Source organism: Fringilla coelebs (genome assembly GCF_963513975.1).
Source record: "Fringilla coelebs genome assembly, chromosome: 1".
Classification (NCBI taxonomy): Eukaryota; Metazoa; Chordata; class Aves; order Passeriformes; family Fringillidae; genus Fringilla; species Fringilla coelebs.
This window is the reverse complement of record NC_140028.1, coordinates 117992775-118010064: the sequence shown is the minus strand read 5'-3', so window position 1 is coordinate 118010064 and position 17290 is coordinate 117992775. Positions and strand designations below refer to the sequence as shown.

The following is a 17290-nucleotide window of genomic DNA, read 5'->3' as shown; positions in this document are numbered from 1 at the left end:
GCAAAACCACATCTCTTGTCCCTTGCATGCCACAGGGTATCTTCTGATATTCAAGGCTGCTTGCAAGGAGGCTTGATTCCACAGTCTGGCAAAGCTGGCTGTCAAAATTATTGTCTGAGCATTTAGCCTACATTTTCCATTTGTATTTTTCATGTTTATACTAATTTATGCATATAAATCAGCTATATGTATCCATTAGCTTTTCTACATTTTAACAGCCAAGTACTTCTGAGTGAATATTAAAGAGATGTTAATAACATGGCAAAGCTAATTAAACATTGAGCATGTTGCTCTGTAGCTAGCATTTTAAGAACTACAGCTGCTGTGATGGGATTTCATTTATGTGCAAGAAAACACCCTCTTAAAATAATCAGAAATACATTATTCAGAAAAATACAATATCAAACTCTTTCAGCTGTCATAATAACAAAAAGTCTGATGGGAAAAAAATCAAGCCATTTAACAATTGGACGAGAAAGTCTCAATTTATACAAGGAGGTAAAGCTTTTTCCTCTTATGCCCTAGATGATTGTGGTTGCAATAATGCTATCTATTTATGATGGATCTGGATGAAGTAATCCAGTCTTAAATGGAACAAAAAGAGATAAACACATGTTAATAAAAGCACAGATAAAGTGCATCAGCAGATATGCCAAGGATCTCTCAGCTGTCAAATACAGAGACAGCAAGTATCTTTAGAGTTCAGTGTATAGCTATTCTGAATGTTAACAGCAAGCAGAGGCAGGCAATTTAAACAAAGACTAAAGCAGCAGGCAATACTGTGCTGCCTCAGCTGCCTCTCCTGCTAAGGATCCTGTAATATAATGTGAAAGTCTTATTTTCCTATTCTTAATTTATAGGGTATATCAAAGCCTGAAATACAATTTTCCATATGAAATGCGATTGCCAACTCTACTTTAACTCTTAATGTAGCACTGCAAAGTTCTATTTCTTTTTGTCATATCCATGTCAACCATTAACTCTAAGCTTTTCCTTTTTTAATGTCTATAAACGCTTTGAAATCTGAAAATAAACCTAACTTATGATAGCTTATAGTTCTGCTCAAGTATCACAACAGTTATACTGCAGCTGTACTGACCCAGGCATCCTCATATTGTGCCCTCCAATAGCTGTGGAAACTGCAGTGGGTTTACACAACTTTAACATCTGCAATTTATGCACCTCAGTAGATGAGATCAATACACAGTTGAATGCCTGCAAGCATCACTTAATCTAGGAAGAAATTATCAGTCAAATTAAGTATGAAAACCAGATATGACTGTATCCACAGAGAAGTCAGATCTGAAAAAAGGCATAGTGGCTACATTAAAATGGAGAAAAATCATAATTTAAAGGCATACTGGTTTTGAAAGAGAAACCAAAACTTGCCTCTCTTACAGTAATAGCATATAGAAGGATAGAAATAGATCCCATGATCTCAGTGTTATTGAAACATTCTAAATTTTTGGATGATTAAAAGAAAAAAGGAATATATTCAATTGGGCTAACACACAGTAATCCCAACTTCTGCAAAACTGCCCTTGAAATAAGATGTTGGCACACTACATTTGAGCAAAAGCAGACTTTCAGAATGGGACAAAGCACTGTGCCATTTAGAATGAAAGCAACAAAGATTAGATGCAGCTCACTGTGATGTCTTATATAGAGTCAAGCAGGTTATATCCCAGCCTTTCAACAGCCTTCCCTCTTCCAGACAGTCTGTCACCCCTATGACATAATAGGGAAACCTCCAGATGGGAGAAACATTTTCCTATGATGATTTTTACTACAGTCTAAAGATCCATTGCAGGGTTATTTCCACTGATTGCCTCCCACAGGTCAAAACCATCCAGTTAAGATGTGCATCTAAAATAAGCATTGCTGTCATATTCCCCAAGGCAGCAAAACATAAGGCAGATTTTGCCAAGATTAAAAACAAGCAAAAAACCCCATCTAAGACTAAATTTCAATATACAAAACCTGTTAAATGGTAGACCTGCATAAAAAGACTGACATGAACTTTGCATTTCCAGATTTACACTCCTAAATTTGGGTCCTGAATGAAAAATGTTCATAAATAGTGGTAGAGATGATGGTTTGCCTAAGTACAGCACCTTTTGCTAGAGAAAGCCACCCTCTACAGCCATATGAGAAGTGAGTGCAGATGCTGAGATGACACCTTGAGTAGGTTGCAAGGATGGCATCTTCCACAGAAAAACAAAACAAATGAGGTTCCCATGGTTGTGAGCTGCAGCCTCGTGAGATGATAGGTGCTCAAATGATACGTTTGTAAAGAATATTTGCCTTGAATATACAGAGAGCAGAACCTAAAGACTTTTACCTGAACTATAGTCATCTTTATAATCCTCCCTCACTACATACTTGGTGGTGGATCTTCAGGCCCTCTGGCTTGAAACTAAGCTAGAAAGCTCCCTGGCATAACATGTAGGAGTGCAGAGGAGCCAGATTTGATTTTTATCAGCTCCCCTCCTGAAGCAAGGCAAAGAAATCCATGTCCAAAGAGCAAGCATATCTCTTAAATGAGGTTAGAAAGGCTTCATCTAAAAAATAGAAATAGCATGGATGTCCACTTAGCAAAATAAGTGTAAAAAATCGTACTGCTAGAACCAGTTGAGGTACTGTAGCCACTCCCTCATTACAGAGTTAATCAGTCAGAGCCCAGACCATGAGAACAGACTAATTTCAGACTTAAAGAGACACAGAGGGAATCTAGCAAGACTTCTTCCAAAAACACAGAGAGCTGTTCAGTTGAGCAAGCTCATCACTGATTCCAAGGCAACATGAGCAAAGATTACTAGGAGAGAAAAAAAATACGTACTTGTCTTGTGCTTTTGTGCAACATTAATAAAATGACCAAATTTTAGCAGTGAGCCTAAATATAATTTTTATTAGAAATGTCACAACTATGTCTAACAGCAGGCTTAGCAAGCATGGGTCTAAATCACTTGCAATAAATGTAGATATGTAACAAGCAATTCCCATTAGCCTCAATTAAGGACTTGGAGAAAAGTAGTGTTAAAATAAAACACCTACTGTGAAAGCTATAGAATGAGACTGTGATCCATATTTAACAGCCTTAAATTAAAAGACACCAGAGGAGAATGGATGGTTGCCTGATGCAACTGTTTGCTAGAAGGCTGAAAGCAAGAGTATCTGCACTGTTACAAATTTATGTTTGATTTGGTGAAGATTAGAGAGCTGTAAACAGGCAAGATGAAACTCTGCATCTGACTAGGAACCCCAAGAGCTCTCAGTGTCCTGGGAATGATTTTTGCATATGACTCACAAGACTCAAATACCTGTTTTCTCACAAGACATAGATAGCACTAAAATCCCACTGCAACTGAACTTGATGCATGGAAAAAATTCTTGTTCCAGAAAAAGTGTGAGATAACCAGGTACAAAGCCATTCATTCTACAAGATGGGCAATAAGGCACCAGGCCATGTCAGCCATCCACCCTGGCAAGGCAGGGCACAAATGGACTTACTTGATCCAGCAGCAAGATGGCAAATGTTCCTAGGGGGACCAGAAGACCACACAAGAAATAGCAGAGCATACCCCAGAGGCTGAGTGTAACAGGCCCTTAGGTTGTTCTTACAAGTCTAGAATTCAGCATCACATCAATGTGGATATTGCATTACTATCATTTACATGTTTGTTTGAAGAAGCACCATGTAAGTACATTTGCAGTCTTAAGAAGACCTGGTGGGAACCAATCTCTTGTTGGGCAGCATTTATTATCTGGGATTGTGATGTAGGGTGTAGCCCCAGCACAGGAAGAATTTTCAAGAGCCCTTGCTCTGCCTCAAGGGAGAGCCCCACTGAGCAGTAAGTGATGGGAGAAAATGATCCCAGTCCATTTCCACAAAGCAAAGCACATAGGGACATCTGCAGTATTAATTTCTGACAAACTCTGTACAACAACAAATAGAGCAGAATATAAGAAATAATTTGCTTTGTTGTTAGGATAAATGCATTCGCAGAGCAGTCAAAAAGCAACTTGGGAGACATGTCAGTGGTCTCCTGCCTTAGGGAAAGCATCAGGGCAGTAGAGATTTATATTTAAGAAAAAACAAACAAATACAAATCCAAACAAAATAAAAGAAACAGAAAAGCCAAAACAAAACAAAAACCTTAAAAACATGCCCCGGTGTAACACTGAGATGAGCCTGACAAGAAATGAAGGTATATTTTGCCTGACATAAAAACAGACTAGCCCAAGGTGATGTACAGAAGATGATTTGGCTGGAATCTTGGAGTTTCCAGTTGGAAACCCAATTTCACATCCACTGAAAACAATGGAAAGACTTCCAGACACAAAGCTAGGTGAGTTACAGACTGAATCCTTAACCAAAACAAATGGGGAACAAGTTGGTAGATAGTATTTTTTTGCAACAAGGATTTCCAGGAAAAGTTCTCTAAAAGAAGGAATTCCTGCTGCAAGAAAATATTTTTCTTCACCATATAAAATTCTATTTTGACTTAATTTGCCATTAGATTAATTTGAAAAGCACTACATCCCTGTGCAAACAGAATATATACCATAAAACATACATCCCTGTAGCTAGTTGCTCATTTCTAGATGAAAGCTTGGAAACTGTTTTCCTCATCACCCTTTCCTCTTTTTAGAATTAGTGAGTTGACACAGTTGCACTGCTTGTAGTAAGCACCATTTCAAAGAGTATTTGCCTGAACAAATCTGAACTTTTCATTAGTTTCATAGATTGGGTACAGTTTAGTTGTGCTTTTCTGAGTCTTTGCTGTTTTCTCCAGAGAAATAGCAAACCCAGGAGCTGCCACTTTGACACGTCTTTGCCAAGCAGGAAAACTTCAAAACACATTTGACTAAACTGACCACATGAAATGAATACATTAACAACTTGGAAGAGAATAACTCTTACTCAGACACAATTAGATATTGTTGCAACACGACCTGTTTGGGCAGAAATACATGAAAGGTTGTTAAACCTACATTGAAAGAAGCTCTTGGCCCAGGACCCTCCATCAGCGCTGCTGTACTAAACAGCTGTCTGGGGACATGTGGACACACATCAAGTGCCCAAAATGTGTGCACTGTACCCACAGCAGAAACCCTTTGGCACCAGAAGGGAAGCACCCTCCAAATTGCCATCTCAGCACCTCTGACCTGCACAATAGCATTCATCCTCATCTGACAGTAACACAGCTCCATCCAGGTTTCAGAGAAGCCAGCCTTTGCAGGCAAACCTCCTTCCACATTGCTACAAGCACTCATGCATGCACTTGCTTTGAACACAAGAAGCCTGGCGACTGCTGGGTCAGAGGAAAAAAATACCAAACCAAGCCACACCCTTAACAGCCCTAGGAGAGGTCATCCCAGCAGTTTCAACGCCTCCTTTCCATATTTAGCAAGCTAGGAAGAAGAGGGAAACCTGGCTCTGCACAAGACTGGAGATGTTCAACTGTGCAGACAACACTCGACTCTTTAGGTTTCAAGATTTCAACTACAACCAGCCATGCCCCATTATGGGACAGACAGGAATCATCTCTTCAGCTGTCTAGCTGAAAAAAGCCAGCACCACTGGCACATACATGCTGATGTTTCACACCAGCTGCTGCCTAGGTTGCCACACTGCTACCCAGTGCCTGCATGGATAGAGCAGCTATGGATACTAAGAATAATGTGTGATTATTGTGTGAGCATTGGGAGCAACAGTCCTCAATAGGATTCAACCTGTTTGCCCCTCACTTTACATATTGCCCAATTCCAAACATAATCACAAATCTCCCTCTAAAAGTTGTCACCACAAAAACAAACACTATTTTCTGTTTACCACAGCCACAGGCCTCAGACACGTGGCCTGCACCCTGTCACTAAATGCACCCCTCACATCAACTGAGGCAACAGGTCCAAATAAGTTTACTCTGCTTTTTCCTTTGTTTATAACTCATTCTTCAGCCTCAATCCTTCCTTGGCACAAAGCAGAGATTGAGCAATAGCACATGCATCTCATATTTCCACTGCCACAGGTTGAACAAAGAGCACAAATCATGGAGACAGATGTATCATGGGTGCAAACCTCTGCCAGCCAGGGCTGCAATTCCTCAGTCTATGAATAGCTGCCTCTCTGACTTGCAGACAGCCCTTGCATTAAGAAATACAAAATATCCAGCATCATTTATTAACACTCATCGATGCCCTTCTGGTTTGAGGTCTGCGCTCTTAGCCATGGCAGGCATTTCTTCCACACCAAACATTGAGTATTGGGAGGCAATGGCAAGATCCTCAGGTACCACAGGTTACTCACCACTCTACACCATGCCACAGGAGTGGAGCAGCTGAGGCAGCCTGGGAATCTGTGGATTTGCTTTAAGCTCAGTGGAAACAGAAGACAGCGTGGGACAGTACATCTTTGCACACTTTTATAAAAGCATGTCAGGAAATAGAGGAGTTGACAGACTCTTGTGGTAGTGATTATCATCTGCATGGGAAAGGAACAAACTGCACAGTCCTCTGATCATTTGCAGGAATTATGCTTGTAACATTATAGACCTAGGATTTTTTATTAACATTTCTGTATAAATTATGTGATTTCACCATATATTATCTAGTACTATACAGCTAGAAGGAAACATTAAATCAACAGTATAGACTGTACTGTTTTAAGAGGGGAACGAGTTTATCAGCAAGTTTGAAGGATTTAAACTCCTTGTGAACATCACTTTTATCCATGTAAAAGCTTAAAAAATTACAGTGAACAGCAAGGAAATTATTACATATTGCAGGAGAACAAGTAAGGTTTTTTAGATGTTAACAGCCACACTGAGCTGAAACAGCATATCACAAGCTCTTTCCACAGCATTCTAAAAGTCCTGGTGAGTGACCCCACATTTGGAGGAACCAGTGGAGGATAGTAAACAAATCCCTTCTATGTTGAGACATCCTAGCCATTTTGAGCTTCTTTGTAGAAAACATTCAATGCAACATTTTGTAGAAAACATTCAAGCAAACCCATTCAATGAGTAAATTTTCCTTTTGGGGAATTTACCATTCCCAGCTAAAGGAAGTTTACATCAGTCAGTTCCATCTACATCTGGCTGTTAGGTCACTTTCTTGTACAGCTTTGCAAAAGAGCCTCATTCTGGCTATTACTATGTCTGATGCTACACAACTCTAACTGGGGACTCAACGTATGATATCCTGATCCAAGCTGGAAGCACATACCCCAGAATGTGTCTCCTCAATTTGCTGTCCACAGTAATCCAGCCTTTACACAACTACTGTTAAGGTAAGATTGGCATTGCAGGGTTGCTGTGTGAACATTTGACGTAACACAGGTCCTGTCTGGAGAAGGTAGAAATCTAAACAGACAGAAATGTAGGAAATGCACAAGTAAGTGATCTACCAGCAAAGGCTAAATGGGAGGAGTAGGGAAGAGTCCATATCTCCTTATATCCTGCTTTTGTGCAGTTTCCAGGGTACTGTCACCATGCACTAGATCTTTCTGAAGCAACTTTCAAGGAGTTTGCTAATTCTCTCTACCTTGCTCCATGTATAGAGCAAACCACATGGCATTTGCTCTAGTGCTGTTTACAGAGTAACAAGTTAACAGAGCAGTCTGTGCTACTTCCAAAGGAATTCCTGGTCGCTTACTCTGCAGTTACCATTAATACCAATATGTGTTTCCTGGTTACCACTCCTAGCAATGTTTATACACCAAGAGCAGACGATCATTTCACAGAAACCAAAGAGCCCAAATGAGTGCAGAGACAAAATACCATACAACAAAAACCTTGGTGCATTACATTACCAGAGGAGAACAAAGCATTTTAAGAAATATACAGTAGGTGTTACTTATATGAAGGGATATAATCTTTTTCATTTTAGACGATGCCCACCCATTCATTTTTAAAATCAAGCTCTAAGAAGGTAATCTGAAAGCTAAGTCTGGAATCTGCCCTTCCTGCATGATTCTAAAATTAAGATTAAACTTTGTGATGTATTTGCAAGAAGTCTCACAGTAACCAGCTACTTTTACATAGACAATAGCTCTTCCACCAAGAATTCATACATTTCAAATTAAATGAGATCTTGCTTAAAGAATCCCATCCACAATCTATTAAAACACTGCTAGCAGTGAGACAGTTTTGTAGCCACCTTGTAAGGTTTTGGGGTTGTATATTGTAAGCCACTACCTAATGTAAAATTTATTCTTTCGTTTGCTAGCATTTCTGAGGGTTTTTTTCCCCTTCCCCCCTTAATAAAACATCAGAGGTGAAACATAGATTAGTCATATCTGAGACATTCCAGCATATTAGTTTGCCAGCCATTAGTAATCTGAATTCTGTGTTAAGTTCCCACTATAAAAGCAAAATGCAAGCAGATTTTGCCAAAGCTTGCTCAGATAAAGAGGGGATCCTTGAACTTCTTTGCAGGAGCCAAGCAAAATGCATTAGCTTGCACTCTCAGTATGTAGAGCCAAGGGGAAAACAGAGACCTAGCCTCATATATTGGCCTTGTGCCTTTTCCACACCATAAAATGACTAAGGCAACATGGAAGAAATGTTCTCTATGCCCTGCTGAAATGTCATACTGTTTGTATTCTCATTTCCAAAAACTTTTGCTTTACTAACAGGCAAAAGTGCATTGCTTCTTTTTGGATTCCTGTATTATGTCCAGTGTCTCACTTCTTTAATTTGAACTTTGACAGCTTCCATACTGTCAAGGAAGGCACTGAAAATGATGCTGTGCAAGAAGGTGAGAAAGAGAATGAGGTGTAGTTTTATGTGTAACATGATCTACAGAATTTCATACTGCATGCAATAGGAATAAAAGTAGTCATTAGTGAGATGAGGTATAAATTTTACACTCCTGTAGTCAGTTACTCAGCTGATCTTTCCAGAATCTTGGAAAAGTGTACTGCAGCTATGCATATATATTATACTTAATGATGGCCATTAAGTCTGCAGTCACAAGATTCAGTCTGCCTTTTGCAGCTAAATTCATACTACAGCCTCCCAGATTTTGTAATAGTTACTGACATGGTACAAAATAATATTCCTGTGGAATCATGACCCTGATTAGTAAAGGGGTAACTGCACTCCCTTCTTCATCTTCATGGGTCCCCATGGGTTTATACTAACAATAAATTTATTTCATTCTTTGAAGATGAAAGGTGCTATAAAGTGCACTTTATTAAAACCACTATAAAGACTTGTTATTTTTGCTTATATACCTGCTGAGTGATGGTTTCCAGAACAGCACCCCTGAACACACACACTCACTTTACCTTCTGGTTTGGAGAATTCCTCTTAAAATGTAAGCCACTTTTCCAGCTTTTGGTGTACATTTCTTCTTTGCTTCAGGACTATAGATCAGCCTTTCTATAACCCAGAAAGCTGGGTGGGGATACAGGTTTCCTGTAAGGCAGAAGTGATAGTCTTAATAGATCAAAGTGATCCAGCAGATCAAGTTCATAGCCAGACTCTTGTCTAGGGCAGGAACTGGTGGGTTTGGGTTCAGATATGGCAGTGCCAAATTCTCACCATCTTTGACCCAAATTAAAAGTCTCCCACGATTATTCTAGTGATGATCTCTTGCCCTACATGTTGCCTTTCCTTACACAGGAAAAGTCCTGAGAAACCTGCAGGACCATTTTTTAACATCTACTGAAAAATTTCTTCCCTCTCTTTTCCCTTGGTGCAGAATCTCCGAATCACTGTTTCCCAAAACAGTGTCCCAAAACTCACATGGGCTTATCCTTTTGAGACTGATGACAAAAATGTTGATGCTAGCAAAGAACAGTCCAGGTTCCTAGTTCACCTACCATAACATAAATCTACATTCACAAGGGTTTTCAGAAAAGGATGCTATCCCCAGGTATACCTTTAAAAGTAGCACTCTTCCTCCCAAAATTGTCTGTTTCACATTTTTAGTCTCTCACTGTATAGATGGCAGGAGTATGATTTCTGAGAAGCACTCAATACCCTTAGACAAAGACTTTGTTCAAATTACTAATTGTAACCCTACCTAATTTTCTCTTCATTTAACAGCTCTATTGTTTGTTTCAATTTCTGTGAGCCTTAACCTCCCAGATGGCTACTCAGACTGCATCTGCTAACCACCTTCACAAGCCAAGTATTCCACCTATGCCTAAAGAGCCTTTTCCCTAAACAGAAAAAAAAAAATAACAGTAATAAAAATATTTTTTTTTAAAAGCCAAAACAAAATTAAACCACAGATCAAGACCCAACATGAAGAAAAAACCTGATTTTTCCCTGAATCCTATCTAGTACCATATGTAGTAATTAAGTAAGAGAATAAAAATAAACTTTTACTTCAGTCACAAACATATAAAAAATAAACTGGAATAATCAGTTACATATCTCAGTTTGTGTTCTTGTGCAGTGCAAAGCATGTCCAGAGTCTGGTGAATGACAGCAGTTTTCCTGGCACTTGACAGTCATCAATTTCTGCCTCGATTACCTTTGCAATCTGGTTGATATTTTTGCAGATATATCTTTCAAAATATTAACTGGTGACTATTAACAACCTGACTGCTTGTGATGAGAGTAATAAAGCTGTTTATGACTGTTCCTATTGCCTCTTATTTGGCAGTCAGAAGTGACCACAGCCTCTATCTTGCATCACCTCTGCCCCTTTTCTAGGCTGCTAAGAAGCAGAAGTTTTAGAGATTAAACCTGTTGCTATGACAATCTTAATTCTTATAAACTTGGCTTCCAAAATCCCTATTCTTGCCTAAGTTTCTGTTAAGAAGAAAGCTCAGAAAATCACACAGAAAATTCTTACAAACTAAAGACAGGCGGAGACTTTTCTTGTAGCGAGTGTCTCTTGTAGCTCTGTGCCTCACCTCCTGCCAAGGCTATGTTTGGAAAGGACACTCCTTTCCTTTCCACCAGAGCGGTTCCTTTGGAAACACAGACTTGCACAGGGAATGCAATATATTACCAGATATCTCAGCTGTCTTGCCTCTTCCTTCCACCCTCTTATTCTTTTTAATGGCTTGCCAATGTGAAGATATTTTCATAAGACAGTAAACAAAGGAGTCTCATGGCCCTTAGCAGATTTCCTGAATCGAGGTCATTGGGTATCCCATTTTAAGGCCGAGAAAATAGCTGATCCAAAATAAACCCAGATCCACAGTGATGGTCACAAAATGGAAATGAGGTTCTCTAAGTTCCAGGCATTACTGAGCACCTTCCCAGAGTGTCACTGTTAACCAGAAACACATATAGGTGGCAAGTTTTGAAAGTATATGAACATATAAAAGTCATATACTTCATTCAGCTGTACAGAATTCAGTTCTGTACCGCTAAAGGAATGAAAATAGAAGGTTTTATCTATTGCAGAAAAAGAAAAAAAAGGTAAGAAAGGAAGTATCTTCAACTTACTCCTCTCTTTAGTAACCCTGCCACAAACCAACCAGAGTACACAGGACAGGATTGTAGGATAAAACACATGGAAATGAATGAGAATAGATGGGGTTGATTTTATGTTATATATTTATATTGTTATATGTACACACACACACACATAGTATATAAGCAGACTGAAGTTCTATACACATACATACACGCACAACTATTTCCTTTCCATCTTTTGCACTAAATTCAATCCTGCTTTTAAATGCATAGCCCACACACAGCTCCCACAGATACCAGGGACAGTGCTCATCTCTGAGCTAAAGCTACTTTATTTAGAATATCTTAGGCATGAAGCCCAGCTTCATTTTTGATATTACTTTAAATTTAATGTTTACTGTATGTGAATATTGATGATCCTAAACAAATTTAAAGAAAAGCACAGGGTTTGTTTTGGATTTCTGAACAAACATCTTTCAAGATGTACGTCAGTATATATGGTTCCATATTTTACAGAATATCCATCCCACCATGAGCTGCACTTCAACAGGGCAGAGAGTGGAGGTAGGAGTCTAGGCCACTCTTCCTGAAAGTAAACTTTTACATGCACACAGTTGAACTGCATAACTTCAGTGTTAACTCTCGTAATGTGTTTTTAAAATTGGTACTTTAGAAACAAAAAGAACTAATAAAGGATACAGGCTTGCAAAAATGAGTATTTTCCAGTTTCCTTTCCCAAACTGTTAAAGAATTTAAATCTTGTTTGGGAAATATAGAGAGAAGTCATAGGTCCCACTCACACACCTGTAATATTAACATAGCTTACTTTCATTTGCTCTGTGTTTTCCTCATATTAAAAATGAATGTATAAAAAATAATATCCAGTGTAGCCTTACCTCACACATCCATCCACTTACTTCAGCTCCTCCACAGTAATAACCTTCCCAAACATGCCCTCTGTGCTCTCAGTTCATGCACACTTACTACTCAATTGCAGGTCATTAAGCTGCACACCTGCAGTGACTTAACTCGTGCTTTATTCAGCTCTGAACCACCACCATCCCCCCAGCAAGAGTGACATCATTCACTCCTCATGATACTCTGTGCCAATTTCCCTGATGAATCCAACCTCTAATACTCAGCAGGTAACTGAAGAACAACTATTTATTATACCAGCTACACACAAATATGTTTAGGAGGATTCAAAAAAGGTAATTTCCAGCTTAGGTGATGTGGGTGATCATTGCCTTGAAACAGGAGCAATCTGTAGGCAACCACATGTCACTAAGCGCTTAAATGAGTGAAGAAATGCCAGAACCACTTAAAGCTTTTTCTCTTCACTAAACACCATTTTAACTAAAAATACTTACTACAGGGACAGGCTTCCCATATGAATATTGTGACTTTTAAATGCTGTCTGTATTTAGAGTCTCTGAGAGACACACGCTGTTTATATACCACCTGTATGTGCAGAAAGAAAAGGAGCAGACATGAAGTTAAAGCTGCCCACCAGCTAAGGAGTCCTTGGTGCAGAAAAAAGGCTTTGCTGTGGGTACCTTTAGCATCAGTCAGGTTTTTTGAGATTTCTGTTTGCAAATGGTTTCATGGCCTGTTCCATGGAAGTAAATTACAACCATAAATGAAACTCTGCAGGTACTGATCCCCAGTGGGTACCCATCATGGGGAATTCCTTCTTACGACCTTCCATCCATAGGGCTGAATTTATCTTTGATGTAACACCACTGGTGTTAATACTACATGAAGAATCTATTTCCCTTACGTCATTTGTTTCATTTTTTAAAGCCAAGGAGGCCAGGTCAGCCTCTCCGAGAGAGTAAACCACCTTATTTCCATTTCCACCTGCAATTTAGAGCCAACTATTTAGTCCCACTATTCCTACCGGTGGGTTAGATTTTATGGTCAACGCAGGATGATATTTTAGTGAAGGATGTTGGCACTAAAATAGTCACAACCAGTTCAAAACTGGATTCAGATTACCTGAGGGTGGGGTTTAAAAGTACTGGGGATTAAAAGTATCCAGAACCCTCTCCAGCCTGAGGATATTACTCGTGGTTGACTAAGAGGAGGTGGTGATGGCCTGTGTATTGCCCACAGCACTTCAGATGTATTTTCTAGGGGGTTTAATGATGATCAACAGTTCTCATCCCTCACAGATAGCTGGTAGCTGTGTAGGGCTGTGTTAGAGGCTAGGTTTTAGGCATGGTACACAATACTGCCCTTAATGTCCTGAGAGCTACCATTTCTGAGTTAGCCCGAGGCTGGGATGCAGTAAATCCAGAAGCTGTCCCTCCTGTGATATATACTCCCTTTACTTTCCATCCTGTGTGCCTGACCTTTATGCCCACAGAACTGCTTTTGAAAAGCAGTGCAAGGGTCCATGACTTCCATGCTCCATTTTACATGGGAAATGATTTATGAGTAGAAATCTTTTAAAATGAAATTTCAGATGCATTTCCTTCACTGACAGGTTTGCAAACTCAAGTGCCAAATTCCCTGCCAGTGATGAACAGATTTTATCAAGCTTTTATAGCCTTCAAAAGCAAGTTCCACAGAACTTGTTCTAACTTATTATTAACTTGCTATTAGAAAATATCGAGTGAGCAATATTTGCTTTAATGCCATGCACACAAACTGTCTACAATACCTGCAAATAAATGATATCTTCTTCTGATCAAAACCACGTATTCCTTATTATATTCTTGGAAGAATGGGGAAAGTTACTTAGTTACAAAAACACCACAAATCCTGTGCACCGTGTAAACAGTCTCACTTTATGCACTGACTTTCTTCACATCTGTGCAAACAAAGCCATTGTTACAAGCACAAAGAGCTGTGGCATACAATACACGCAGCTATGAAACCATGAGTGCTGCTATGTGTTGAGTCTTTAAATGGAAGTGGCACATCTGCTTTTGGCATAGGAGTGTAAATCAATCCAAGATGTTTATTAAAGAATCAGTAACGACCTGTCCACACGCTCTTTCTTCCATCCAGCCTTGGGTTTGTTCTTGCTTTGTTATTTTCCTGGCAGTTAAACATGGGCTCTGCACACTGAAAGTATGTGGTGTTTCTTCACGTACGGATAACATAACATGTCACGTAATTTTGAACAAGTATGTGATGTGGAGTGGTTTGCACAAAAATGCAAGCCAAAATGAGGTGGGGAGGAAAGGGTAAGTACAAACAGCTACAGAACAGTGACTGAAAGGTTCGTTGCTCTGCAATAAGGCAACGGTGTTTCCTAATTTGAATTAATGAGACCTAGATTTGATTTCATGTTCCAGCTCTTGGCAAATAATGAGCAATATTTGCAATAGGGAAGGATGGTGAATAGTTTCTTAGGGAAGTCAATAACTGACTTTGCATTTGCTGAAGGTATTTATACAACTGGGTGCACTACTACTGAGTCTACCTGAGCAAGTCTGGTAGGAGTGCAAGCCTTTCAGCTCTTGCAAGGGTTGACCAGCAGAAAGGTCAACATAATATTGGCACTGGCCAATACTGACACTGCAAACTGGCCCCTTTTTGTGAGCAATTGCTGGTGTATTTGGCACAACCTGTAACATGTTCCTTTCCCAGGGACTGAGGAGCTCTAGTGTTTGCTGTAGAACACTAGTCCAAGGACGACAATACTTTTTGTGGGCAGCCTGCTTGTGGGCTACCTGCACGTTGCAGTACCTAAAAGAGTGGACCTCAGGATGAAGGCAATGGCTCTGGGTCTGACAGCAGAGCCTGAGCCATGCAGTGCTCCTTCCCTTTCATCAAAGGATGCACAGGAAAGCATCCTAGGAAAGGGAATCACAACCAGGCAGGAGGAGCAGCCCATTCTGTGTCCCAGTGGAGGGCCTACTTTGTAGCATGTCTGAGTAACCGGAAGTATAAAGAAAAATACGATGGATATTGTATTCTTGTCTTCCATGTGGGGAGATCATAACAGTGATGCTGTTCTTTAAATGCATTGAAGGAAATAAGACATGTCCTGTCAGATACTACTAAATGGAGGCTCATCCATTGGAAAGAAGCTATCTTTTTCATATGATGGCAGTGGAAAACCACTGTTTTAAGAGATAAGATTGAAAACCAGACTGTTTGATGGGAAATGGTTCAGGACGGCTTGTTGTGCAAAAGAGGGAATAGAGGCTGCTGGAAGTGTGCCACCCAGTGTTTTATACTTGCACATTTAATTGACTAGACTGAATAAACATCTTCTGCAATTGTTCATTTCTTCTTTGTTAAAATGGTCAGCATATATTAAAGGGCTGGATTCCATATGCATGTTTCAGTGATATCAGCTCTGTCCCAAAAGTGTCTAAGATTGCTGTAAATTTGTTAATTGGGTGTCTTTTCATCTGTAGCTGAAATTCAGCTGAGGTGGATTTGCTCAGCAATACAGAACATACTGGGACAGAATTTATACAGCGATTTCTACTGCAGGCTGGAATTATCTTGATCAGACTTCTTACAGCATCTCGTTAAAATATTTTAGCCAGAGAAAAAATATTAATTACATTAAATAAAAATACTCAGGTAGCCCAGAAAATTTTAAAAAGGAAAAGAGAAAGTAATGCTTTCTCCCATTTATTCCACCCACTCTTAAGATTCTTCTTTTATTTTATTTTATTCCATATGCCTGATAATGGGACTTTGTGGAACTGAACCTTTTGTAAGTCGCTGTGCCAGCTTTTTGGAGAACATCTCAGACAGGTCTCTTCATTTCCATTTCATTTTGTCTTTCTATGGTTGAAACATTGTTATTTAAATGAGTGCTTTCGAGCTCTGATTTTTTTAATGTGTGCTGCAAATGTGTGCTGCTTCCCTATTGAATTGAAACCATCAATACTTCTTTTTCCCTATGAAAAGCAAGATAAAAGTAATATTCTCAGGGCTGAAGGTGAGTTGGGATGTAACTTCTGTGTGAATTTAAGCTAAAAAAGGGAGATACATACAATGGTGAAATATCAAAATCTGGCTCAATCTTCCTTCTTTCCAAGATATGATTAAAGCAGTTTTGAATATTTTAAAGAACAGCTGATGTAGGGAAGGTGCCAAGACACAGCAGACCAGTCACACTCCCTCAAGGCATTCTGCATAAGCTGCTTATGAGAGTGCACACAGAAGTGAGACACTACGTGCCTCCAGCAATCATATGGTGCTCTATACCATCCTTGCTTTTGAAAGTTGTGATGCATTTTAATTAGAAAGTAGGTGTCCTCTCATTTTTAATTTTTTGGAAGCTGTATACCAGGAACCATAGTCTGAACTTACAGGACATCTTAGATGGAATAGCACAGAAGATAAAAAATACTATATCCTTGGCTTCCTTTAGAGTATACTGCATGCCTGTCTTCAGGCTATTTTTTTAGCTATAAAGTCTAGAAATGTAGGGCCTTTTTTAAATCTGAATGTAGAAGTTCTCCAGTAACCACATGCCTCCTGGAGCAGGAGCTTTCAGCTCATCAAATATTGCATGATATGAAAAATACCACATCCCATGCCCCCAGCATCAAAAGGGGTGGCAACACCTGAGTTGCATCCATCCCTGATCTCTGCCTGCCAGACCAAGAGGCATGTGATGCTGAAACACGTGGATTGTCTCACCCCTTCTCCCATTGGACAAGCACTCATCTTGCAGCAAAAAATGCCACAGTCCATGCCCAGTAGCACCCATGCCAGCAGTATGAGCAAACAGACCTCAGAGACTGAGCTCTCCTTTTAATCACAGAAGTTGCTTGTTTTCTCTCAGTGTCAGTGGTTGTTGTTCCAGCCCAGGCTTTTATATATGTTATTCCTGGACTAACGAAAACTTGAAGTGCTGCTTGCCCTGCAATACCAAATTTATGGATGAGGAGACAACTTCAGCTTGCCAGGTGATAATTTGGCACCCT

General features: G+C 39.6%; 1 protein-coding gene across 5 annotated transcripts in view; it reads left to right on the top strand.

Moving 5' to 3' along the window:
- The first annotated feature begins 17159 nt into the window (after positions 1-17159).
- GALNT15 (polypeptide N-acetylgalactosaminyltransferase 15) overlaps positions 17160-17290 on the top strand; it is a 35874-nt gene continuing 35743 nt past the window's right edge. For all 5 annotated transcript variants that reach the window (XR_014616652.1, XR_014616653.1, XR_014616654.1 and 2 more), the window contains exon 1: positions 17160-17272. Coding sequence is in view for 1 of the 5 variants with exons in the window: in XM_084219282.1 (XP_084075408.1) it covers positions 17247-17272 (26 nt within the window). In the remaining 4 variants the exon portion in view is untranslated. The remainder of the gene's footprint in view (positions 17273-17290) is intronic.